The sequence below is a fragment of the Leptosomus discolor genome, chromosome 8 (assembly GCF_034619465.1).
Source record: "Leptosomus discolor isolate bLepDis1 chromosome 8, bLepDis1.hap2, whole genome shotgun sequence".
NCBI classification, from domain to species: domain Eukaryota; kingdom Metazoa; phylum Chordata; class Aves; order Leptosomiformes; family Leptosomidae; genus Leptosomus; species Leptosomus discolor.
Window position 1 is genome coordinate 29486065 of NC_141398.1, and position 26621 is coordinate 29512685.

Below are 26621 nucleotides of genomic sequence, written 5' to 3' on the forward strand. Positions count from 1 at the left end.
CCCCTGCGGAGGGCGCAGCGGGCGGACGCGGAGCGTGCACGGCCCGGGGCGGGTGTGAGCCCCGGGGAGGCCGTGCACGGGGGGAGCAAGCGCCCACCGGGCTGAGTGCACGGAGCGGGTGCGCACGGGGGCTGCGGATGTGCGTGTGCATGCACAGGGGGTGCGCACCGCGAGGAGACTGTGCCCTTCGGGGGGCGGGGGGTGTACACGGAGGGGGTGCGCTCCGACCGCGGGGGTTGTGTACACTTCGGGGATTGAGGGGCATCGACGGGGTACGCTCCCCGGGAGGCTGTGCACGGACAGAGGGGTGCGTGTAGGTGCCGGTGGGGCCTGTGCGCGGAGGAGGTGTTCCCCGGGATGGGGCCGTGCACGAAGAGGGGTGCGTGCAGTCACTGGGGGCGGAGGCGGGGGGAGATCTGTGCGTGTACACCTGGAAGGCTGCGCGCCGGGGAAGCGTGCACCCACGCGGGCGCTGGCGGGCGTGCCCAGGGCGGGCGGCTCCGCAGGGCCGGTATCGGGGGCGGCACCGCCGGCAGAGGCTGTGGCGGGGCGGGCGCGGCGGAGCGCCGCCTCCCCGGGCAGCGGGGCGGGCCGGGCCGGGCCGCCCGCTCGGGCCTTGCTTGCTGAGGCCTGGCCGCGCAGGGGGAAGGGCCGATGGCGGCGGCGGGCGGCGGGGGAGCGGCGGCGGGCGGCATCGCCCTGCACGACTTCAGCGGGCGGCTGGGCGAGCAGCGGGTGCACTTCCACACCATGCGGCTGCGGGACTCGCTCTTCCTCTGGGTGGGCGCCGCGCCCGCCCTCGCCAGCCTGGCCGTCGCCATGTGCAGCCCCCGTGTGAGTGTCCCCGCCGCCCCTCCCGGGCTGCCGGGGCCCTGCGGCCGGCGGGAGCCCGGCGGCAGGGAGGGGGAGAGGGGAGGGGATGGCGGCTCTGCCCCGGGCCCCCCGGCCCGCGCTGCCGGGGACTGAGCCCTGCCCTCTGCTGTGCTCGGCTTACAGGACAGCATCCCCGTGGCCGCCTCGCTCCTGGGTGATCCTTCGGACACCGCCTCCGCCTGCCTGGCCCAGCGCTTGGGTAGGTGCGGGCGCGGTGGCTGCGCGCCCCCGCCGGGACTGGAGGGGGGGACGGGACGGGGACAGGATCCGGGCTGGGAGGTCGGCTTCCGCGGGGGCGGTGAGAGCTGGGGTCGGGCCTGGGCAGGGCCATCCCTGGTGGCCTCGGAGCCACCAGCCGCGGTCTTTGTGGGCGCGGAGGGATGCGGTGCCGGCTGTCCCCGGCCGAGCAGCAGCCGGTGTCCCCGGGGCCGCTGCCGGCGGGTCGGGTCACGGTGGCTCCCATTACGGTTCACATTTTTTCAGCTGTGTACAAATCTGCCTAACCTCAGCTGGCGGGGCCTCTGCCACGAGGCACGCTCAGCGTACCAAAACCGCGTTCTTTAATATCCTGACCCCGGCTTTGGGTGCGAGACGGGGAGCACACACTCCAGGCCCTCTGACCTCCTCTCTAAAGCTGTAATACTTCTGTGTGGTGGGGTGGCCATCGTGCAAGGCACGTGCGTTTTGCCTGAAGATGAAGGCACCCCCCATCACATCTTACACCTTTTAGCCCCCAAATTCTGAGAGGATCTGGCCTGGAAAGTCCCGAGTCATCTTACAGATGCCAGTGTTTGATCTGACTGTCCGTGCAGCATGTAACGGGCACCTCTTGGGCTGTCTCCATTTTCAGACCGTGCAAGAGTGTCGTGCTATGCGTAGTGCTATGCCGAGGTAGTCAGATTTTTGAATCTGAATGCTAACTTTCCAACTCCTGTATCTCCAAAAAAATACTTGGCCTAATGCACCCTAGCACCTCCGCCTCTCTGACAGCTGCATTGTGCTGGTTACTCACTGTCACCTACCAGTAACCATTGCAGCCTCAACTGGTGAACTGCTGAGGTACTTGTCACTGGGTTTTAAATGCAAGATGCTGCGCTGCTCAATCTCATCTTCTGTTGTTTCAGTTGGAAAGGCCACATAATTCTTCTTAACGGTCTGCGTGCTGATCTTTGTTATAGGCAATGTGTCCTGAGCTTGTACTGTCAGGCAGTTTCACGAGTCTGCCCCTACTTCTTCTCTATGGCCACTAATGCATATATAAAAAAAGATTGCTCAAAAGACTGATCTTTGAAAAACAGTACTAGCATCCTTTCTTCTTCCTGATAACTTGTCTTTTAATAACCATTGTTGTAGTCTACCTTCGTGGCAGCTCTTTCTCTGCATACTGGCTTCAGTCATATCCACTCTAAGTAGTAATTCTACGGAGTAACGTATAACATGATTTCTTTGTGTGTAATTAGTAGAAGTGAGTTACTAAAAATGTAGTCAGACAGGATTTACTTTGGATAAAGTGTAGCAGTTTATTCCACTTTCCATTTGGTCTCCTCATTACTAATTTCTTCTGAATCTTGCTCTAAGCTTCTGTGTAGTGTTGGAGTCCAGCTAACAGCTCCGAGTTGTCTCGGTGATTCCCACCTTCTCCTGTCTTTTTTTTTTTTTTTTTTTTAGTACATGGGCTTGCTGTCTTCACTCTTAAAAGACTTATTACAGATTTCATAGCTAAAGTTGGTAATAACTTGCCATTTCTTATATTGGTTCTTTCAGTGTTCTCGGACAGAGTCTGGATGGGTCACCTGCTTTTTCTCCCAGTGAGTTGGCTCAGTTTTGCTGCAGGATTTTTTTTTTAAGTTTTTTTTTTTCATATTTACATTGCTAAGTCCATGTACTTGTTACCGAGAACTGGTAGTGCTGCCTGGTACTGGGATATCGGTTACTCTTTATCATTGAATCACAGAATAGTTTGGGTTGGAAGGAGCCTTTAAAGGCCATCTAGTCCAATCCCCCTGCAGTAAGCAGGGACATCTTTAGCTAGATAAAGTTGCTAAAAAAAAATCCTCAGAGCATAATGCACCTTCCTATTTTCTTTTTGTTTGTGTGCCTTAAGTGTCATTAATTATTTCATCTTAAGCTCTCTGTGCCTGCTGTGGCCCAGCTAGGCTTTTGGTCAATGTTCCTCTGCATCCGTGCCATCTAACCTCTGCGTTGCAGATTTGCTTGCTAGTCAGCCCCTTTTATATTTTTTATAGATACTATTCTTACTTGTGCTATCCTGCTTAAGGTATACTGTATTGAGGAAGGCCTGTAGACCTTTTTCACCTTTGGTTGGAAGGCGAAAGTCAGTAATACACTTCTGGCTTTGAATAATTACATGCTTCATCTTCACCCAAGCATAACTGACTTTTGAGAAAAGAAGTACATATTCTTTCTGAAATCCTGCACCTTAGTATGTAGGCTTGCTTTCATCCATCCAGCGATTTAAGTCAGCTCATGGTCACTTAGTCCAAAATTGTTTATTCTCCTGAAACCAGTGGATCTGCAAGATCATTATTAAGCATCTCTGTATATTCTTTGTTTCACAAAGTGCTCGGTAAGGAAATCTGTGTTCTGCCTTGACTAGAAATTACAAGCTCTGCTGTTACTGGTAAGTTTTCCTCTGGGAAATTAAATCCTTGTTACTCCCACAAATTCTGTAATAACAGAGATGCTGTTCACAGCCAAGTCTGACTTGTAGCTGTACTTCCAAGGTAGCCTTTTTAACCATCCTGCCATGTGGTAATTTTCAGGCAGGCAGTATCTTTTTTTTTTAATTTTTCTATGCAGCCACCATTTTTTAATGCTGTTTCCATCCTGCTCTTCGCAGGAACTAACTTAATTAGCATACAAGGCCATTTGAACATAAGTATTCTTATTTCTTATAGTCCTCAGTCACATTCCATTGCCTGCCTTTTGTTCCTGTAATGTCAGGTTCCCTGCCCTGGAGCAGGAGTTTCACTGCTGCTGTGTATCAGCGTACACATTCTCCTGTTGCTTTCTGTATAGCCTGGTAGGGGTCCTAGCCAGACCTGCTGCATTTGGTGTACTGGCGCTCTCTTTTCCCTTATTTCAGGCTTTTTTTCATTTTTCGTCGCTGAAGACACATTTGCTGTGTTCCTACTCTTCTTTCTATCTGTTTCAGTCTATATCTGTATTAGATGCAGGTACTGTGTTTCCCACCACCCTGCCTGATTGCTCTGGCATGAGATGTGTCTCACTGGTCAAGAAACCCAAATCCTAGAAGATTGCTTCCTGTAGGTTAGTGGATTCCAGTTCTTGAGAAAGTCTTGTCCATTAGTGCCTCCCTTCCCTGCATGTCCTGAAATCACAGCACTTTTGGCCGCAGTGACTGCTGAATAGCACTGCGTCTTCAACTTCCTTCTGGAGACTGGCAGATTCTTGGTGAAGATCATCACCTCAACCTCTTCTTTCAGTCTTTCCCAGGTGGGCACAGTTCCCCTTCACCACCTCTTTTCCAGCAAACTTGGTCTACAAACTTATGCCTAACGCTTGTTCTGTCTGTTCTGCTCCCACGGGGCTCCTCTGCAAGATTAGGTTTGGGCCTTGGCCCTGTCCACGAGGTCGTAGGAGCAGGTCTGTGCTGCCATAGTGCCTCTCGGCACTCAGCATGTCCCAGCTGATGGGCTGCTGAGGAAGCTTTTCCCCTGCTTGGGGGGGCCAGTGAAAGAGGGGTGAGTAGCCAGGCTGCGAGGGAAGCAGCCTTGCTGGAGGGTCTTTAGGGAAGCCCAATCTTTCACGGTTTTCTGCTTTACTCTGAAGCTGCAGATGGTCTTCCATGGAGGCGTAAGATCTTCCCTCTTCTGCCCTTCCCACAAAAGTCCACGTGTCCAAATGAATCTGCAGGAAAGTGGGGACAGAAAAGGTCCCACTGCCCCTCAGAGCCGGGGCACAGTGCTGGGAGCAGAGCTCCTCGACACAGGTAGCCCTGAGGGGTTCACAGTGCTTCCAGGAACTGGAACAGCATCCCAGAGACTCAGTCGGAGCTTACACAAACATAATGATGGAGTTGAGTTTTGACACTGCAGTGTACGATATAGCTTCGTTAGCTAGGATAATGGTGTTAATTAGTTCAGAATTAGTGTTGCATTTATTTAGGGCATGATGATGAAGCACTAGTGCTTACAAAACATGCTGCTTTGTACCACAGAATCTGGTGCCAAGCGCTAATTTTTGCAAATCAGAGCAACGTGCTGCATTATATCAGCATTTTGTAGTGCTGAGTCTTAAAAGGCAACTGAGTCCTTGCATTTCAGAAGCAGCTCTACTTACTGAGCCAGGAAACTGGTAACCTGTTAGAATGGAAAATAATAATAAATTGATTTGCATAATGAAAATGCCTCAAAGGGGTTGTTTAACTGCATTTCATATGTGTATAGATAGGTTCCCTGTAGTTAACTTTCCCATTTAGAAAGGATTGAGATACTAGAAATTATTTTCAATTTTTTAATTTCAGATGATATTTTCAAATATTGAGCAGAACAGTCTGCTTTGTCCCTGGGATTGTCAGCTCCCAGCTTATTCCCTGCCAAAAATATCTTGTGACCCAAATATAATTTTTTTGTCTTGTATTTTACAGAACTCAATTTAAATTTAGTGCCTACTTTTCCTCTATGGTGCTTACATTCTTCATAAAGTTTAGCTTTAGCAATGTATAGAGTTACAAATTTGCTTTTAGTAAAAGCTAATTAGGGTTCCATTTTATTTGTAAAACACTTCTCGGTGTTATCTGTTCTACTCTGATAATTAAGTCTTCCTGCCCCAGTGGACGTTATTTTTGTCACTGTTAATTAGCTCTGTCACGGAAGGCAGCTCTTAATTTTATAGCACCTCTCTGTAGGTATTCGGCATTACAGTAGCCTGGAACTTGTGCTTGGCTTCATCACGTTCAACCCAGGCTCTCCAGCTTCTTTGACTGGACACTATATAAATAAAGGTTAAAGGAAACAAAATTATTGACAGCAGGCTTAGACAAGACTGGTGCACACTTTTGGGAGCCTTTTTAGGGGTTCATAATAAAACAAACTTTGTTAATTGGGGCCTAATCACCTTCTTGTGTGCTTTCCTCTGTAAGAGTTTTTCACAGCACAGACTTACTGACTCATAAACTAGATTTCAGTGCTAAGAGTCCAGTACAGTCTGTGGTTTCACTTAAACTGTACTATATCTAAGAAGTGTCCAAAATCCACTAAGAGCACCATGAGGCTTTTCAGTGACTAACGGCTTTTTGCATCAAGGCCTAAAAACTAGTTGATTCCTACCAGGCTTATAGTGCCCATTTCAGTGACAAGCATGGTTTTACCCAATGTGCCAACGCTCAGGTACTTGTTCTGCTACTCATAACTGGATCCAGCACGGCAGGAGTGGAGAACATTGTCTTAGAAATCTGCATGATATGGCTTTTTAAAAGGCTTGCTTGAGTACCATCATCGCTTTTACATAAGAGCAAACTATGGCTGACTACTTTGTTTTGTGTTTTAGCCAGCAAGACCAAAAAACAGATATTTGTCAGCTACAATCTTCAAAACACAGACAGCAATTTCACCTTACTCATAGAAAACAGGATCAAAGAAGAAATGATGGCTTTTCCAGAGAAGTTCTGATTTTGCATCATTGTAAAATAACCTGAAGTTTTTGTTTTAGAAAAACTGATTGCAATTTTCACACTGACATTAAGTTAGTATATTTGTTTTGTATTGTTTTGATTGAATTTGCAGTTGTTATTAAATATAGATGGACCTAAATACACTTGGACCTGGAGTTTATTTTTTCAATTTGCTACCCTGTTAAGTAGAGGATAGGTGACTAGAGTAGAAAATATGCTGAACTTCATGTATCAACTTCATTGTAAAGTGCGTGCAGTGTCTGTTCTCTTTTCAGTACTGGGATCTGCTGGGAAATCAGTTCCAAATTCCAGCTGTACAATTAATCTACTATGTACTAGTATTGAACATAGTATAGCAGCTTTTAGTGTTCAAGTAAAAAACCCCCACGTTTTTGTATTGTAAAGCAGTAACATAAAATGGATGTTGCTTTACTCCTTTCAGCCCTTCTTGGTTGTAGTACTAGTGCTAAACACTGAATTTCCTTCCATCTCTTGAACACTAGAAGGGTTTCATGAAGGGTTATCTGTACATCCCTGAGAGCTATGTAGAAGGAAAAAGCACAGCTTGAATTTTGGAGCAATAGATAAATCTGTCAGGCTGCTAGACAAGCATCATGTGTGTAAACTGAGCATACTTGTTAGAAAAATCAGAGCAGTCGCTACCATCACAACTGCAAAGCATCCTGCTGCTACGTCTCTGAACTTACTTTCAGGTAAGATGGATATCCTTTTAAAGGCAGATTCATGGGCCATTTTGTTCAGTGAGAAGGGCAACTAGAAGCTAACCATACCAAAACGCCCAAACCAGCCATAGAGCCAATGGCACGGTGACCGTGGGCAGCTGTCTGTAGTACGTGCTGTGCCACACCACCTATTATTCACTGCAATTTGGAACAACATGGAGCATAGCAACCTGACAAGTGAGTCCAAGTTATTTCTTTTTCATTGCAAGTAGAGCCCTGACTCAGACATAAGCTTCTGATATGAACAAAACCTACTAGTGCTGCTGCTAGACAGCTGTCCTAACAACTGGCAGAAAACTGATGGACTTACCTTGCTGTGGTGCCATAATCAGCAATTAAAACCTGTAACCAAGAGGCTGCTGATGTAGAAGGTGCAACCCCTGATGGGTCTCTTATCTGAAGGGGTATGAACACCTAGTGGTTTGATGTGGGCACAGAGGGCCTTTCCTTACCTGGTGGGAACAGCTGCTGGTCCTTGGCTGCTGTTCAAGACCAGAATAGCACAAAACAACTGTTGGAGGGTATTTTCTTTTTAATTTACACTAGCCAGGAAACAAAGTCAACTATTCTGTGATTGAGGATAACAGATAATTAGTTGCAAATCAATGTGCTGATTTAGTTAGCCTGACTTACAATCAGCTCATTCTGTTTGTAGTGGAGGGTGGGACTGTTTGCTGATGTAGCTGCTGCTGGGCTGTTTCAGAAGTCACTGTGAGGGAGCCAGACCAAGGAGAGCAAACTGATGGGACAACATCATTTTATTCTGTATATTTACATACAAAGTTCTTTTCAGTAGGTACAACAGATGTAACATCATGCAGACATTTAGCTTGTAAGACTGTTTTCAGTACTTGATTTAAGCTTGTGCTATGAGGAAGCACCACCAGACTATTCATGATCAAAACATACAGTAACACGATTCTTTAAAACTTCATCAGAAACTGAAATGGGGAGGGAAGTCTCACCCACTAGACATAACACACCATACTCCTTTCCTGAAACATTTTACACAATACATTTAAAATGAGGTTTGTAAGTTTATTTTTCTTAAAAAAAAAAAAAAAAAAAGTTACAGCAGGGGAGATCATCTCCCCACTTAATAGTGTTGTCTTATGTGCCAGCTAGAGGCGCAACTTGACTTGACATTCACAGAGTTCAGTTAATGGCACTTCTGCTTCCAGTTTGGTGACCTTTAATGTTTGGCTCCAGGAAGTGGCAACAGTTATGTAAAATACTTCCATTAAAAAAAAAAAAAAAAAAAGCCTGCTCAACAAAATCAAAAAGCAAATCACACAACCCCCCTTCTGAGTGGCCACAAAACACTGTCAAACAGGCGACTGCCATTATCCATTTGCAGCGTGTCTGGCAACATAAGCAGTACTGAAACCTTGAAAGGGGACAAAACCCCCAAGATCAAGCACGATGTCACTTTCACATTTTTGTTTAAACTTATGAAGATGGAAGGAAGCCCTTACATGGTAAACCCAAAGAAAAATCCACTGATGGGCTTAGAGGTTACGGAAGGTTCACAGAAAAACGCCAAAATGGACAGGACAGCTTTGACTGCTTCCCCTGTTGTGGTGGCGAGAAAGAGCCACCTGAGAAAAGCCTTTCCTGGTGACGGCTGTGGCCGAGGAGCCGATGGTGCGGCAGACTGGGACCCCAGCAGAGAGGCCTGTCTGGCTGCAGGATGAGGCAGAGCAGGGTAAGCATCTTCTGCCCTGCTGCATCACCTGGTACCTGACTCCTCCACACAAGATATGCTTAGCAAAAGCTTTCCAACTCTGTGGGCGTGTGTGAGAAAATATAATAATCACAGAGGTGTTAATCTTTTCAGGAAAAGGAGCAAAACTGAAGCTGCCAAGGCAGGAAATCCATTTGTGTTTTATTGTCATGACAGAGGCAGAGGGCCAGACCAACTCGAGAAGTTGGGGCTCCCTACATTGCAGAAGATCAGTACCGACTACCTGGTTTCAGGCAAAAAAAAAACCCCAAAAAGCAGCAAATCAAGTCAATTTCGTAAGAATTTTTAAAAAATTAAATTGCTGCATGTTCCTGTCACCTAGTTTGTTTACTACATAAATGTTGATATTTTTAGACAACCATTCTCTTCCCTGGGCCCATCTGTCATCAGAGCGCAACTGCCAGAATAGGAAACGATGAAGCGCTGTGAACAACAGCGGTGAGCACACCACGACTGCTGACAGTGCTGGAAGCAGCCGGTTTTATAGGCTTCTGGATGGTCTACAAGAGCCGTACCGTAGCTTGAGCACACAGGCACAGAGACCACAAACGAAGGAGCTGCTGGCTCTATGGCACGATGGATGGCAGGACGCTGCTCTCGGCCTCTGCGCTCGCACCTTCTCCACTTTCAGGCTGTTTTTCTCTTCCCTTAAGACTTGTTTTGCTTCTTCAATTTTTCGTTGTGAACCCACTTTTTTCCCCTGCCCCCCCAATGTATGTGGCTTGCAACAAGCATCTTGCATCGAAGGCAAAAGGTATTGCACAAATTTGGCAGGTGAATACTGCATGAATGGGCAAGGCCTGGGTTTTTTCCCCAGGTGAACACAGACTGCAGAATTCTGAGCGCAGAACAAAGAGAGAAGCAGCTGTGCTCAAGCTTCACAATAAAACTTGAGTGTAAGGAAGGTTGGGCTCTCGCTGTCACAGCAAGTCTAGCAAAGGTGAAAAAAACCCAGTAGTGTATCTTTGGGCAAAACTACCATCAACTGGTCCAGTGTTTCTTATCAGGCTCAAGAAGAACCCAAATGTCCACATCCTCCGTATAAAAATTAGCAGCTTTAGGACGACATTGTTACTCTGAACACAACAATCTCTGTCGCTTCTGCAGGTCTACCTGTCCCCTTGCACTCATCAGCATCTGAGGCTGCACGATGTACTGCATCGCCTGCTGGGGAGCACGTATCTGTGATTTATTTGGGACTGTAAGAGGACATTGGCAGCCTAATGGAGGATGGGAATTGCTAGGTACAGTAGTTAATCGACAATATATACAGCAAAGGAGGAATGGGGAGGGAAGTTAGAGGAGGAAAGTGCAAATGAGCGCTTTCCATGCGTACGAAAGCGAGATGCACATCAAACAAAGTGGCAATCATATGGACACTCAATACAACATCGACATCCTGCTGCTCTGTTTGTTTGAATGTCTGCACTATCGAGCAATCACAAATGGATGGTCTGAGTGAGAAAGGAGAACAGGGAGGGAGAGCAGGGATGTTAACTACAATGCAAGAAAGCTATTTGTTTACAAGGTCCTTGCACTGAACTAGATCCTCACGATATTCGCACAGTGAGAACTAAAAGCCTGTGGCCAAAGGAAACAGTTGGTTTCGGGGCTGGAGGAGAGAAGTCAAGTGGCCACTATCAAAGTGCCAGCTGCACACTAGGAGACAAACTGGGTGTTCACTTTGCTTAGTCTAGAGTATGATCGATCCAATTTAAGTAAACTTGTTCTTTTTGCAGTTGGGGAAGGGGGGAAATCCGGGTGAGTTCACTGTATATTCTTGAGTCAGAACCAGAGAACATCTCCAAAAGCCCCAAGACAGGCAACAGCAGACCATAAGTTGTTATTCACAGGCTATCAATTCATTCCTTTCCAATAGTCACTTAAGCATTTTGTCCACTTAAATTGAAAACCCAAACCCTGGTTCTAAAAACAGGGAAGGCAATGCCAGGACACTCATTTTGCAGGAGCGGGAATCCGAGCTGCGCTGCCTTTTGGAATAAAAGTACAGATCGCAGACCATTCTCCTTACTTTTTGTCCCTGCTGGTCTATGCTTTTCTCCTGCAGCAGTCAGTCAGAGATTCTGGGCCTCCTTAAAGCCATTCTTGGGAAAACTAATTTTTGCATCATTGGTCCAATCATTTACATCATCTACATTACTATTAAAGACCAGTGGGAACCATCGAAAATAGATTAGTGGACTCTTAAAACACAGAAGGCTGATTCTCATTGAAAAAACAGCTTGTATGGGTAGGATTTTCTTCACTGCATTTGGTGAAAAAAACTGTACTAATTTAGAAAGTAACTTTTAAGTACACATGGGCTATAAAAACAAACATAAGCTGCCTAAAATGCAGTCAGAGTTTGAGTCACAACAGGTTTTGCTTTTTTTTTGTGTGTGTGTATACAAACACAGCAGGCAACCTGGGCGCTTGGACTTCCTAGACAGGCAGAAGAATCTTGCACAAATCTAAATTTCAGTCAATTCAACTTTGCAGTAGATCTCTCTTTCCTTTAAAGAAACACAAGAACAAAACAGAAAACAACCCCCCCCATGGTTTCTTTCTTGGAATGGCTGCACCTCTTATTATAAGATGGCTTCATTTTTGTGATCTATGAAAGGAAAAGGAAATAAAGTGCTTCTTGAGAATAAATCAAAATAAATATAAGTTTTTAATGGCAGGAAAAAAAGAGTTTTGAAGGGCTACCTCCAGCCAGGTCTTTTCTCAGATTAGTCTTTTCCCCCATAACTTTTTCAAGAGCAATCTGCACAACAGTTGAAGATGCCAAAAGTTGCTTTAGCAGCAGAGTTGAATTCCCCCAAGTCTGTGTCTGCTCCATCACTGGTTTGTAAAATCTCTGCAAAACACCTTTGCCCAAAGTGCTGCTCCTCCTGCACAACAGCATCAAATAAAATACAAAAGAAAGAGAAGGAAAAAAAAAAAACCCCAACCAAAAAAGAAAGAAGGGAAAAAAAATCCACCTGGTTACATCGACTTCATCCCATTGGCAGTGGTGTTCTCCGAGATCCCGTCGCTCACAGCTGCTGAGTCGTGAAGACCAGAGTAATCCTTGAGTTCAGAGTTTGTCAGGAGCAGGGGCTGCTCCCCCTTCTTGTGTGGCAGGAGGGGCTGCCGGGTGTAATGTTCCCCGTCTGGGATGTTCTCGGGCAGGTTCTGGTTCTTGCTCTCTGGCAGCAACAGGATGCAGATGATGCAGATAAGCGTACAGCAGGCAAAGATGACATGGTGGAGGAAGTAGCCTTTCTGGTTGTGGAGCTCCATGATGGGGGCGGTCAGGCGGCCGAAGCCTGCACTGGCCAAGACCAGCCCCAGCCCACCTCCCCTGCAAACACAGCAGAGGTGAGAGCCTGGCCCCGCATCCCCATCGGCACTGGGGTGGGGACCCCACAGCCCTGACAGGTCCCCCAGACTACCCCCCTGCCTGGCATGCGCCTGGGCATCCAAAATCTCCAAGTCAAATGGTTTGCTTACAGCTTTCATACTGCCTGGTTACTCCAGCAGGGACTTGCTTTGCTGTTGGTGATGACTGCTGCCTATTTGCCTCAGTGTGGGGAAATAACTACACTCACTTAAGTATCTATATACGTACATACTCAATGGCTGGACTCTGATGATCTCAGAGGTCTATTCCAACCTAATGATTCTATGATTCTATGATATTTTCACACCCATATGACTGCCCCCACATAAGGAGAAGAGCAGATTTATTATGTGAGTGTGTAGACTAAAGTATTCCCATTTCCAAGTATTCCCATATTCAATGAGGGAAAACCAGACTTTGCTTAGCGTGCCAGCCTTTTCCAGCTTAGACAAGACACACCAAGAAGCAATAGGTGCAGAAGTCAAATTTGGCTGCCTGTAAGGTATCTGTCATCAATCAACAGTGGAGGCAGGAAATTATAGACTTTACAAGCCACTGCCTCGATCCATTATACCAAATACTGAGTGCTGAAATATTTTCTCCATAAAAAAACATGTTGTGGCTAGAACCTCTCGACACACTGATGTTGTAATAAAATGCATAATTTTCAGAAACAAATTATAACATAGCTAGTGGTCAGAATAGGAGAACAAGAGTTTGGGCTTAATTTCCAAGACGTCCTCTTAACTCGCTGCAGAAGTTGAGGCAGGTCCCTCACTTCACTCTTTCTTGCTTTTCTTGTGTATTCTTGTATCACAGAAAGGTTACAAAAAAGTTAGCATTGGTGAAATGCTTAAATTATAAATAGGTAACTTTATAAAATATTCTTTATGGCAGAAATGCTTATTTGTTAAATGCAATGTGCCTTTAATAAATGCAGACCAAACAACAGTGAAAACACATTAAAGCTTAAAAAAAAAAAGTGTGGAAACAACCTCATCTTCCTCCAGTCACAAGCATGGAAGTTGCTTGTGCAAGCTGAATTCAGCACTCTCCTCTGATGCTCGGCCATGCAAGCAGCCTCTCTTGAAATTCCTTGTCTTTCTCATCAACATCTCTCCAGCTCCTGGAGCAGGCAGGCCCTGCTCACCTCCAGCCACCTCTTTTTGAGGCACAGTTCATGCTCCTGGGGCCTGTCCCTGCCAGGTAAGCCGGCACAGAAGCGGCACCGCAGGCGTTTCTCTGGGGCAGACCATTCCCTCCTCCTGCTGAGGTCTCCAGCCAATGGAGCGTCACCCTCAAGTGACTTGTTTTAGCAAAATCTCCGAGCGCAGCAGCTTGTCAGTCATTTTCCAAAGACCCCGCTGCCTGCAGAGGGAGGCCTCCCCATGAGCTTAATCGCTGGCACCCTGCTCCCCACTACCCCACCAAGCTCGCCCGGGCAGCACGCTTCCTGCGGCTCCTCCAGGAGATGCCATCTGTTCCCAAACCCTCTGGTCATCAGACTGACTCAGGTGCTTCTGTTCCTGGCCCAATGGCAGAGATGTAATTATTAACAACAGCCAGACTTTACAGAAGACAACTACAGAAGGCAAATGAACTGCTTTGCATCAACTACTTGGAAAAAAAATTTCATCAACTATTGAGAGTACCAGAAATCATAGCACTATAAAGCTACAAATGCCAAATTCACTCAGCCAACCACTGTGTTAATCTCCACCCAATCCTTTCCAAAATGCAATGCTGCTCACTTGACAGCTAAAGGGCAGCAAGTACAGGTTTCAAAAGATGCTCCTGGAACACTGATTGGATCAAAAATTCACATATGTACCTTCTAATTCTCCAGGCTCAGCAGAACATCTTTCACAGACAACAGTGATTTCCCCAAATACTGCAAAAGCCCTTATTAAAAACTTGCCAGCTTTCCGATGGCAATTTAGAAACCCAGCTGAATGCGCCCATTGTGCAATTGGCCTCCCTGCAACTTCATTAATACACTCACATGAGTAATCGACACAACCAGCCCTGAATGCATGGCAAATCACTTTCCAAGCTGGCTCTGGAGCAACAAAAGCCTGGTTCATTTACATCACTGTTTGCTACAGCTAAATTGTATCTCAACCCCTGAGAAGGACCTGAGGTGAGTTTTAAAAGCTGCTGTAGAAGGACATCAAGCAAGCTGAAAGGAAACAGGAAAAGGCAATAACAAAGACGGCTCTGTCATTACAGGTCAGGTGGCTTCAGATTTGGATAGGGAGAAAAGTTTTTCCATATGATGTCAGTAATTACAGCAGGTGTTACTTTATCCAGCGCCATCAAATCCTGGCAGAAATGGGCTTGAAAATACATTTTGGTATGTGTTCTGTAAGATTTTTAAAATGTTTGACTATACTGCAAAAACAAAAATGGGAAAAGAAAAAGAAAACTGAAAATACTGTAAGGAATTTTTTGTTGTTCACATGTACATCAGGAAAATGGGTACAGGGCAAGAGGCGGCACCCTCCTAATTCCCACTGTTTTTGCAGGTGTCATGGGGCAGCATGTGGAAATCAAAAACATTCAGGGTGTTTTGGGGCTCCTCCTCATTATGAGGTGTCCCAGGGCAGGAGGCCAGTGTCTGTACTTTGAACATGCTCCAAGGGGCAGAGCAGAGCTGAGGGAGGGAGCGCAAGGGCTGCTGGCACTCATGGCGAGCCCCAGCTCCTCCCTCGCACTTCTGTCTGGCAGCGGCTGCTGCAGGGGCTTTCCCACAGAAGAGGATCACCTGCAGGTGATCAGAGCCGCTTCCCCAGCGGCAGCCAGGCAGGATGGTTTGTGTGAGGCTTATGGTCCTGATGCGGGCAAAACGCAAAGGGATCTTGGTCCGAAAGTTTGTCCTCAAAAAGGGCCTCCATGTTCACAGGGGAGAATTTGCTTGTTCGCTACCACAGCGTTTTTTCAGAGAGCAGCAAAACATCCTCACTGATATCCTTTGCTCGAACCAGGCTAAACCTAAGAAAGGGGACTTGCCCTTCTCAGCACTGCTCAGGGGAGCAGAGAAATGTCGCTCCTGTCTTTGGATGGTCATTTATCTGTTTTGTGCAAACAGGTCGACACCCGGCACGGCTCAGAGTATAAAAGAGCCAGAGAGCTACTCAGGCTGGGGGAGACTTTGGGAGAACACCGATTTCAGCCTCCTGCACGAAGCGGGGCCAATACTGAATTCAGACCAGGATTTTAGAGCTTTGCCCAGGCAACCCAGACACTTCTTGAAGTCAGTCCCTGAAAACCTCCACGGTTTCCCCCTGCCTTTTCTGTACATAAGCAACCCTGTTGTGCATTCAGTCCTAGGCCAGAGCTTCAGTTACACACGAGGATGCCCTTGGCCTCATGGGGCAGGGCACCACCTTTGAAAAGCCAGGCCTGGTTCAGGTCCCAGTAAACAACACTGTATCCCACTGGAAATTTGGCTTGAGACAGCTATTGATGGGTAAAGCTCCTAATTTGGCCATTGCTGCCCACTCTTCATTTCTTTGGCCGGGTGGGTACAAAATCAGGACACAAGAGAGAAAAAGACAGATGTGTCTTCCACTTGGTAGTAACTGAGCATGCAGAGACGGGGACAGTACACACTATGCTTTTTCTCAGCTTTTCTCAGCCTATTCCTGTTTAGTAGCTGTGCAGACTGCAGTGGTGTTCCCCTCAAGACTATTAGAAATGGATTATCAGCACCATTTAGTGCTTAAATTCAGTATGTGGAAGGAGCTCTGTACTGAAGCCCCAGCTACAAGGAACAGGAGCTGCTGGTAAAGCCCTCCTGCCCAGCACCAGGAGACCGGGATATAGTGCAAGGGTACAAACGACTCCTCTGTGCCCTGTGACAGTGTGGGACCTTTGTGTTTCCGAAGCAGGCAGCACCTCTTGGTGATGAAGATGGCTGTTTTCCTCCTACACTGCTGTAACCATTCATCTCAACCCCACAGCGGTGGAGCTGGACAAGTGTTACGGCTTCACTATCATGCCACTGCTCCCTGACAAAGGCGGTGCTGTTTTCCTCCTCCAGGGATGGGGGATTACAGGTAAAGGATTTGATCAGGGAAACTCCAGGGACAACACTAGTATTCCCTCTGCCTCCCTTGTCCTTAAGGTTCTCCGAGAGTCAACCAAAAGCATATTAAGATCATCTGAAATACTAAAGGGCATCCGAGGCAGTATTTTGGAGAACAGGTTTGAGGGAGCAGCCAGATCCCACTGAAATGCAAGACACAAGGCAGCTTAACCACACCTCTGCCTGGGACAGGTTTGTGCACTGTCCTGAGCTCCACCTCCTAATTACAGCCCTGAGTGCACCTTATCAAGAGCTTCACGGTGGTAGGATCGCAAAGTGCGGCAGAGTGTCATCATTCCTATTAATAAATGGGGACCCTGTGGCATATCCATCTATTGTCACTCGCCTGGTGTCACCCAGAAGAATCAGGGGAAGCAGAATTTCAGCTCCCAGCCAGGATTTTGTCCCTTTCTCTGTAAAAACATAAGTGATTTAAGGAAGAAAGCTTGCTAAGTTCATGCTGCGCATCTGACCCTACTTGGTAGATTCTTTTCTGGTTGACGTGGACAATTCCTTATCTGTGTCTTTCAAACAGAGACAAGGAGAAGATTAAAGAGGCATAAAAACACCAAACTGACATGCACATAAAGTAAATAGCTGTTAGGGTTTTGGGCTGCTGTATAATCTCCTCGCCACTCACACTGCCTTTCCCTGTGGAAATAATGTTATCTGTAAAATACATTCACAAAGTCAGATAGCTTGGAAGAAAAGGCCATGGATCAAGGAGACTGTGGCTACTCAGCTGACAGTTTTGCTACAACACTTTTGCAAAGTTATTGAAAATGCATATAATTTGGAGAAAAAAAAAAAAAAAAAAAAAAAAAAAAAAAGAGTATCCTCTTCCCTCCACCCTCTCTCCCTCTCATCCATATGACCTACATTCCTGGAAAATTCAATGGAGTCAGGGTGGACTCCTGAATTGCTGTGGCATTGCTGAAGGCATAATCCAGAACACAAAAGCACAACCTTTGTGCTGCAAAAGATAACAGTGAATATGTAAAATGGTACAAAAACGTGACTATACAAAGACATTTTATGGGAAGCTCTCCAGCAAAGGTCATCTGCCTGACTTCTACTGTTGCCCAGGATGAAAGCGCTCCTCTTTAAAGAAACTTTGAGCCTCTGCTAAGGTAGATCTGGGTGCGAAGAGAAAGATTACTTTATCTGCAATAAAGGCAGACCACTCACACTGCTGCTGCTGCTGTAGGAGCGGCAGACTTGCAGAGCATTTATAAGCACCAAAAGCACTTAACACTGTGTGTTGCAACACCTCCTTTCCACCAAAGCACCCCTATAGCTGGCCTGATCAACGTGCCCTATGGAGGCAGGGATTGCCTGCACCTATGTCCTCCTCTGCATGCTTGTGGAATTTCTCTTTCAATATCAAGCCATAGACTCACATGGTCACTGCCTGCACAAACCCAGCAAAGTAAGCGAAGCAATAACATGGTTCAATCGCACACATGGTTCAATCGCACGACCTGGTTCGGCTAAGTATCTAAGATCGTACTGCACTGCAAACGAACGCAGTTCGTGTGATGCCTGGCCTGCTGATAAGCACCACGATAGGACACAAGGTGGAGCCACTGGAAACAAAGCCTCTGTCTACAGACGGGCATTTACTTAGGCAGACTGACTGCAGCGACATTAAATCAGTGGCCTAAAAATTGCTGCGAGGTCTCCAATTACGGGGGATTTCCCCTCCCATACAATGTGTTACACTACAAAGCCAGTTATCAATTAAATGAGGATAATTTTGTCCCCATCCTTTGAAGAGAGGGGCTCCAATGTCTCACCTGATTACTGTGGGTGTGATTTCAGCACAGAAGAACACGCTGAGGCTTCCAACAGCATGCGAAGAAAACATACCCACGATGGAAAACGCGGTAGAGAATTTGTCTTTGACACTGTCACTCATACCTGCCAAGATAAGCGTGTTCATAAAAAGTGAGAATGAGGCCAAACTTCCAAGGAAGAAAACAAGAAAAACACGTTTATGTTACTCACTCTCCCTAGACAAGAATTTGAGTCATTTTTGTAATACTAATTTAAAGCTGGTATTTATAAAATCCATCCCCATGCACCTGAGACACAAACACACGTCAAAAAGAATCATAATATCATACCAAAAATGGCAGCAATCTCTGAATTATTTATACCCAGCCACCACAAAAAGGTAAAACTCAAGAAAAAAACACATCTTTGGGCAGTCTTTTAGGCACCAGCCACTTCCCTCCCACGTTTGACAGACAAACAGAGGCAGGCAGCATTCATGAGGCTGCTAAACATCTGGTACAGCTCGGTGGCTTAGGCACTGGAGAGGCTCACAGGACAAGAGGGGAAAGAAATAAAAGTACTCCCATCTCCGTGCTAAGCCCCTGCACATGATGGGTCTGCAAACTCTGTCGTAACCCCCAGCTTGACAGCCTTCGCCTGACAACTCTGGGTGAGAAAAGCTGATGCCAAGGACAGTGAGGTCACCCAGCAAGGCTGTTTGCTCAATCATTTCATGGCTGGATAGCAGCAAGGTTTCCAGGAGTGAACAGTGTCTATCAAGCACAGGGAGAAACTCCAGTAAATCTAAACAAAGCTAAAGGAAACTGTCTCCTGGCCACAATGACGATACATCCCTCACTTGATTCCCATGGGGCAGGGGTGGGATATCTGATCCAGAGTCGTACAAACTCATGTAGTCCATCCTGGCCAGCGAGGAGGCCACACTGTTCGCAGAGACTATCATGCCATATGAGGGGAACACATCGTGCCTGACAGTAGCTGGGGAAAGGACTGGAGCTTTGCAGCCAACACCCCCACCTTCCTCCAGCCAAGTTGCAAGATCTGCCTGGAGAAAGGGCTGCTCATCAGCATGCACTGCCAAGCAGGTGTTCTCTCTGGGTTGGATCCAATGAAAGGTAACACCTGCTTTTGTTCTTGCTGAGTATATCAGCTCTTAGGAGAGCAAAAGATACTCCGGAGCTCTTAGGTTACAGCTTCTGAAATGTGCTACAGCCTCCTCAGGGTTGAGCCCTTTCTGCAGTGCACGCCAAATCTGGGGGAGAGAGCAAATACTGCCAGCAGGTAAGGACATGAGCATGGCATCTTGCAAACTATGGGTCTCTGAGGGTCCTTGGCAACTCTTGCATAGCAGGTGAGGCTGCACCCACTGGCCCCACAGGGAGTCGTGACTGTTCAGCACAACAGACCTTGGAAAAGCTGGGTAAGGACAGGTCCATTAAATCAAACACAGAAGAGTAAGTCTTGTTCCCCTATAGCCTGTCACTGCATTGCTATTGCAGTACTTCAGACTGGGCTAATGCATCTGGGGGAAGTATTTTTCTAAGGTGCCTAAGTTGCATAATTGGAAGGGACTTAGGCATCTCAGATCTTTCTGGAAACGACCAAACTGGGAATGTTGCTTCTGAGGAGACTTTCTGAGAAAACCTTGCCCCATGTCTAAAAACAAACCTTGAGGGACCTCTGCACCCTCTCTTGACATGCAGAGGCGAGTCAGATTATGTGTAGGGGACGCTACACTGAGAGACTGCATATAAACAAAGAGGCCTGCCTATGAGCAGTGTCCCAAGGCACTGCATAGAAGCGTGCTTTTCCCCTGCACCCCTCTGTGGTAGCAGCTTTGCCCTGGGTGCCCCGCCAGGGCCTTTTGGATCCACCCGTTCCCGGGGGAGCGCTTCCTGCACGATGCAGACTTGTCTGTAAACCATACCTGAGTCTGGAAGTTGACTGTATTTTCCGATCACTGGATCCAAGACCACAGAAGTCAGAGGAAGACAAAGAAAGAAAGGGAGAGAAAACAAGAACATACTGGTTTTAGATATTTATTTATCCAAAGGAAAAGGAAAAAAAAGAAGGCAAATCCCACATGCCACCCTCGCCCCCCATACACTTCTCTTTTCCTGTGCCATGACTGGCATATCTTCCCATGGCCACCAGATAGGACATGCTGTTTCCAGGCCCCTTTCAGCTGGAGGCCAGCATGCTAATGAGTCAGTGATAACAAACGGAACAGTAAAGCATTTTTTAAAGCCCCAGAATTACCACTGGGATTAATACAAAGGCCTCTTTGTTGTTAACGAAGGGGGAGAATAGAAACTGCCCTCATGCTGCAGCCCTGAGGGAATGGCCAACAGAAGCTTTAGTTAGAGAGCAAAACTCTGGACATCAGCACTGTCACACTGATGGGAGACCTATTCCTTGCCAAAACGCTGAGCCGGTGGTCCATGGGCCGTGCTAACCACCAGCTGCCATGCATCCTAACCACAAAGGAGTGCATGGCAGTACTGGGCAGCAAGGGGAAGGGCAGTGGTGTGAGCTGGGCACAGGTGACAGTCCAGGGTCCGGAGGAAAGGCTGAACACGTCAAGACTCAAGATCCGCTGCAGGTTTGCTGCTGATGGAGAATAGCCCTCTCCCTCTCTCACCCTCCTTCTCAAATTCTGATTTCATTTGCTAATTACACCCAAATTACGCTAAGCTAAAACATGCAGGAGGCTGTAACAGATTTCATAATCAGCACGGTCACTGCTTCTCTCCAAACACTGTCTAAGCTCTTCTGAGGAAGAAGGGAGGCATGGTCTAGAGCAGGGGGAAACAAGCTGCTCTGAAGTTCAAGGCTACCTTTCCGTCCTTTTCTCACAAAGAAAGGGGCGAGGTCAGAGCAGGGAAGGCTGACAGGCACACAGCATTGAGAGAAGTCTAGGTGCCAATGCAGCAGCAAGCACCTAGAGCCCATGGCTGCTCTTAGTTTTACTAACTTCACTCACAAAACCACCCAAACCTGTTATGGAAAAGGTTGTAATGATTCCTACAGGGTGTTCCTCCCCACATCCCTCACCCCTTTTTGTTGTTGGAAAAGCTGCAATCATATTTTCATGGCTCTGGAGCAGATTTTCATGGCTCTGGCATATTTTTTTTCCACTAAGTAACTGCATGTTTATTACTTCAACAACCTCAACAAACATCTAATGTCCTTAAAAAAAATATTAGACATATCTAGTGTAGAGAGACCTTGATGGACACCACCACAAGAACGTGGAGTTTGGGGAGATTGCACACACACAGCGCGCGTCTGCACGTGAATGATCGCAGCCGTCAATGGGCTGGAGATGAGATGGGATAGCTGGACACGGTAAGCTTGTGCTCAAAGGGAATGTAAACATCTGTGCCAAGCTGGGAGCAAACACATGCAATTCTGGAGTTTCCTTCATATCATGAAAGAGGTTCTCTGTTTCCCTCCTACACTCCCACAAATAGCATGTTCATTAAAGATTAACTTAGTAAACACTTTCAGGAAACAGTCTGTAAATATGGACAATTCTTCCTGGCTTGGGGCTGCCTTCAGCATGCGGGAATGCAAAATCTTTCCATCCTCAATGCAGAAAACCTCTTTCTCATTAAAGCCCTTAATTATTTCTAAACTTAGAAATGAAGAACTGCAACAACAGTGTTACGGTGTTCATCTCATAGCTGGTTTATCCAAAGCATGTCTCAAGACTCTTCTGCCTTCCTTGGGGTGAGGTTTCATGGGACAGGGATCTAATGATTGGCAACTGTAAGAGTGGCTAAGCACATCTCCCCATCCCCTCTGCTTCAACACCTCTCTGATCCATCATGTTTAACTTCTTCAACCAACAGAAAATTGAGACAGGGAAATAAAATCAAAAAAAGGAAAGGGACTATTTCTGTAGCAGTTTTAATAGTTGAAGCAGCTCAAAAGGGCCAGAGAAAGGACACTGTCTGCAAAGGAACAGGTGGCACACTCTTGCTTTCATCAAGAACAACCCATTTGAAAAGCAGTCACGTGTATACGTTCACATGGACTATACGTACACAACATGCTAAAAGCAGCATGTCTCAGCTGTGTATTTCCATGCTTACCTGTAGCAAGATGCTCAGAGCAGGCAGAGGACACGCACTTATTCCTTTAACTTCTGCTTGTTTACAGGCTATTCAAGAAGCAGACTGAAGTGGGAAAGTTTTCCCTTCCCAACCCCTACCCAGCTCTTTCCCCAGAGGGTATTTCACTGAAACAAAATTAAAAGTGTTTTTTGCTTGTTTCTTTTTAAGTGACAGCCCTATAAGCAGCCCCAATGCTCAACGAGCTTTGCCACAGGGACTCATCCAGAACATAATGGATGTTCTGAACCTTTGTTAATGAACCTAAGACAACAAGTGTTTGGGAAATCCTTCAGATGAATTCAGCTTCTTAAACTAAGCAGGTGTATGGCATGTCAAATCTGAGAAAGGCAAAGGAAACACTCATATTCCCTGGTGCCTTATTTGCATGTCAAACTTGTATGGTCCTGAAAAGCTTTCATCTCCAACTTACAGTTGAGAAGGCCCAGCTGCAGAAGCGATGCCAGGGCTGTAAGGATCATGAAAAGCAGGAGTCCTCCTCTCCTCCCCAGAAACCCAACCACCGGGCACATAGCCAGGCAGGATGCCAGCGCAATCCCAGCCATGGTGTAGTAGTCCGCATAGAAGTTGTGGGTAATTGCCATCTTCGCTTCGTGCCCCATCATGCTTTTCGCAAAACAGTGGTGTATGCCATAACCAGTCAGCCTAGGGGAAACAGGAGATCATTGCTGAGAAAGCAGCCACACACTGCAACGTAATTCAATGTAGGAATACATTAATGCAGGAAGAATTTATTCTGCTGCAGGAATACACCACCTGGTGCTAAAAGACTCAACTCGGACTTCGAGGTGCTACTGTAAAAATCAGCAATGATGAAAAGAAAAGAAACCCCCCTATTCAAGCAGATACATGCAATCTACTGGCCTCATTTGCTGCTGAAGATCACTGTACAAGCAACTTCATAAGGAGTCTCCTAGTGCTTAACACTGGTTTTCCCAATGTATTTCAGAACCCCTATCTCAAGAAGGAAATCTCTCTGTTCCCAGTGCATCTGTTGATTCTGCAAAGCAGCAGCTTGTGTGCTTGGACAGCAAAACACTATGCAATACAGATGTGTCTTTCAGGAAGACCTGCCTGTCTGTGGGATTTGGTCGTACTAAAGATTGCATCTCACTTTCCAAGCTAGCCTGTTACTGAAAACCCCTTAGAAAGGACTATTTGAAGTCACACATGCTGCAATGATTATTACACTTATGAACCAATAGGCCCTAATTCAGTCTACACATTTACACCACCCTCATAGCAATGTGTCTTCTTCTTTTATAAGTTTCTTCATGATGCTAGTGATCAACATCTTGCCACTCCATTTCATTCCTCTTTCTTCTGTTTCCCCCTGCCCCAAGAAAAGAAAAAAAGAAGAAAAAGGAAGAAAAATGAAGAAAAAAGAAGAAAAAAGAAGAAAAAAACAAGAAAAAAAAAAAAAAAAAAAAAAGCAGGGGTCTGGAGGAACAAGAGTCAGATGAGAAGCCCCAGCATCACCCCTGGCACGGCACAAAGCTGCAGCAGAGCTGCTACAGGAGGTCACTGCTTCCAGCTGCCCCCATTGCAGCACAAATACCCCTGCCAGCAAGGGCCTCCTGTCCCTGGCATTTAGATCAGACAAACCTCGTGTCACAAATTAATTGTGCCTGACAGAGTGGCAGACATAGATGAAGGTCTCCAAAAAATGTCTGGCAGGTACATTACACTAATACACCTCTAGCCTCCTGAACATCAGGAATTTGAAGCACTGTGAGTGTAAACTGGATATTAATACAAGCACGGAAACAGTTTGGGGAAGATGCAATTGCTGAGTGTGTGACAGCCCAGGGCTTCGGGAATTTCTCTTGCAATCTTGTGAATTGATGCTATAGTTCAAATATACACCCTCAATATCAAACACCTTTGTCTCTAAAAAAACCCAGCACAAGTACTTGCTGTTATACAAGAATGTAATTTGCTTTGGCTATCTAGATTATAATGGACTCTTCCCATAAGTGAAATATTAATCAATAAAACAATATTTAATAAGAGGGCAGAGTTAAACAGTGTGTATTTTCACTTTCTCTTCTGTGCATGCAAACACACCTGCTGAAGTTGTTATTTAGGCCATGACCTATAAGCTAAATTAATCTATTATCTGCACTTTGCTTTCCAGCCTGCTTCCCCAGGAATTACTCTACTATCTTAACTTGCTGAGCAGCTCTGAACAGTTGCTTTTAAAACTAAATACATTTATCTCCCTCGATGTCTCATAATTCTCTGCAAAAGGTTCCTTCTCCATGTTCCACGCTGCAAAAATTTAGCACATCCTCATTTAACGGGAATAACAGAATTAAAATTCAGTAGGTCTTTTTTCCACCCCCAAAAAACAAACACGAAAGCTATTTCCTCAAACACACATCTGTTTCATGCGCTACTTGGATGGCAAACAGCCTCCATGCGCTATTGCCAGAAGTCACTCTTTGGGCTGCCTAGTTCTGGTTTAGGGAATTTCCAAATGCGTGTGATTAAAAAGGGAGGGAGAAGGGGAGAATTCCCCACATAAACATTTTTTGTGAATACAGTCAACATTGGCTATTAAATCTGCCAGCTTAGCCTACGAGGAAAATTCTGTTTAAGCACAGGGGAAGTCACCCACTGGTAGGTGGGAGAGACACATAAAAATCATAAACCCAGAATTTTTTCTGCAACCGATAACGCTGGAGACCAACCCCTGAAGTTATGACCGATCCATGAGCCCGTTAACAGGAGTGAAGGCTGCAGAGTAGTGCCCTGACAAAGAAAAAGTCACGAGAGCACTATGTATTTCTAAACAGAGCAGAGGATGAGGGATTTCCAGTCTTCTCCCCATCTCCCATTTGAAAAAAAAAAAAAAAAAAAAATCACAAAAGGAATTCGAATGGGCATTTTACAGGATCAGAAAATTAGAAAATCCACTGCCCTCCCAGAAGCTGGGTTTGGTTATAGGATAAATTTGCAGCTCATCCATTTCCTCTTTACAAGGTGCTCAATTCTGGATGGAAGGTCTCAGAGCCTGTAACCTGCAAAACCCTCAGGCAGATGCCTGGTTTTGCCCACGTAAGCATGTGCAAGATGAAGCCTTAGGATGCAGGCAACCCATTGCTCTGTGTGAGGCCGCACATTCTCATGGTGTGGCCCGTACATGATTTGGGAGAGCTGAAGCACTTTGCAAGCTGCTTTTGAAGACCTATTGAGGACAGCTGTTATACAAGGGAGCAGGCTTGTGTTCACTGGCAAGTACCATCTTCCTCTGCAACACAGCTATATCAGATGTAAACACCTTGAACTTGCGCTCCTGTGGCATTCACGATTACAAAAGTCCCACCTAGGATGTCAGCAGCAGATGTCTGCATGCGTGAGCACGTACCAGCATGTGGCCGTGAGAGACTACCGGTGATAGCAATGCACTTGCAGCGTGACACCTGAAAAGAGACATGGTGCTGCTCCCTGAAACAGCCAATGAGTTCCTCCACGTTTGCCATAAAAAATAATTCCCTGCAACAGCTGGTGTTTTTCCAGGATCATCTATCAGAGACACTAGGAAAGGGTCCCACATGAGGAAACAGAGGAGCTCCTCCACCATTTCGCATTACTGCTTCCAGTTCACCAACCACATAACTATATAAAGAGAAGGAGATGGGACTTACGAGTTCACACACAAAACGACGATGTTTTTCCACAGGTTCCTGGTTCCGACCACTTTAACAATGCAGACTTTCTTCGGTCTCCTGGCGATCTCTTTTTCTAGCTCTGAAAAAAACCAAACCAAGATTATTCTTTCACTGGGGAGAATGAGGAGGAGAAGCTTCACTTGTGAACTACAGATATTCTGAGGAATGTTCTGGAGAGCAGGAAAGTATTGATTTCACTAACAGCAGCTATAACACTGCTAAACAACCTGCCTGAGGTCCAGCTCAGATTCCTCCTTTTCTTCCAGGCTTCCCTTAACTGCCCAAGAACTCCTTCACATCCCAAACCTTCTCCTGGTTTAAAATGTGTATGTAAAATGAGGGCAGTACGGAGTTTGATTCCAGCAAGCATGATATAAGATTTCCTGAAGCACTTCAGGACTCTTAATTTTTAACCCCTCTCTGCAGGCAGGGCTATGCTTGTGCAGTTACAAGACCTGCTGCCTTTCTGCAATGCACACCTGAAAAGCCATGGAAAGGACTGGAGCGCAAACTCATTTTTAGTGGG

At 46.3% G+C, this 26621-nt stretch overlaps 2 protein-coding genes across 3 annotated transcripts in view; one reads left to right on the top strand and one right to left on the bottom strand.

Annotated features, from left to right (window-relative positions):
- Positions 1 to 579: 579 nt before the first annotated feature.
- PSMG4 (proteasome assembly chaperone 4) lies at positions 580 to 6527 on the top strand. Its single transcript, XM_086469438.1, has 3 exons — positions 580 to 834; positions 997 to 1072; positions 6406 to 6527. Exons 1-3 carry the CDS (start codon positions 655 to 657, stop codon positions 6525 to 6527), a joined length of 378 nt encoding a protein of 125 aa, XP_086325564.1. The 5' UTR covers positions 580 to 654.
- Positions 6528 to 12004: 5477 nt separating this feature from the next.
- Positions 12005 to 26621, bottom strand: part of SLC22A23 (solute carrier family 22 member 23) — a 107003-nt gene continuing 92386 nt past the window's right edge. For both annotated transcript variants that reach the window (XM_009954322.2, XM_086469287.1), the window contains 5 exons: positions 26072 to 26174; positions 22834 to 23066; positions 20213 to 20245; positions 18285 to 18408; positions 12005 to 12362 (listed from right to left, as the gene is read on the bottom strand). In XM_009954322.2, the coding sequence (XP_009952624.2) occupies positions 12005 to 12362; positions 18285 to 18408; positions 20213 to 20245; positions 22834 to 23066; positions 26072 to 26174 (851 nt within the window). The remainder of the gene's footprint in view (positions 12363 to 18284; positions 18409 to 20212; positions 20246 to 22833; positions 23067 to 26071; positions 26175 to 26621) is intronic.

Bases quoted from the DNA above. Each gene is read 5' to 3' on its own strand.
- PSMG4 (XM_086469438.1), top strand. From the start codon at position 655: ATGGCGGCGGCGGGCGGCGGGGGAGCGGCGGCGGGCGGCATCGCCCTG. The intron at 835-996 runs GTGAGTGTCCCC...CTCGGCTTACAG, and splicing joins TCGCCATGTGCAGCCCCCGT to GACAGCATCCCCGTGGCCGC. The intron at 1,073-6,405 runs GTAGGTGCGGGC...TTTGTGTTTTAG, and splicing joins CTGCCTGGCCCAGCGCTTGG to CCAGCAAGACCAAAAAACAG.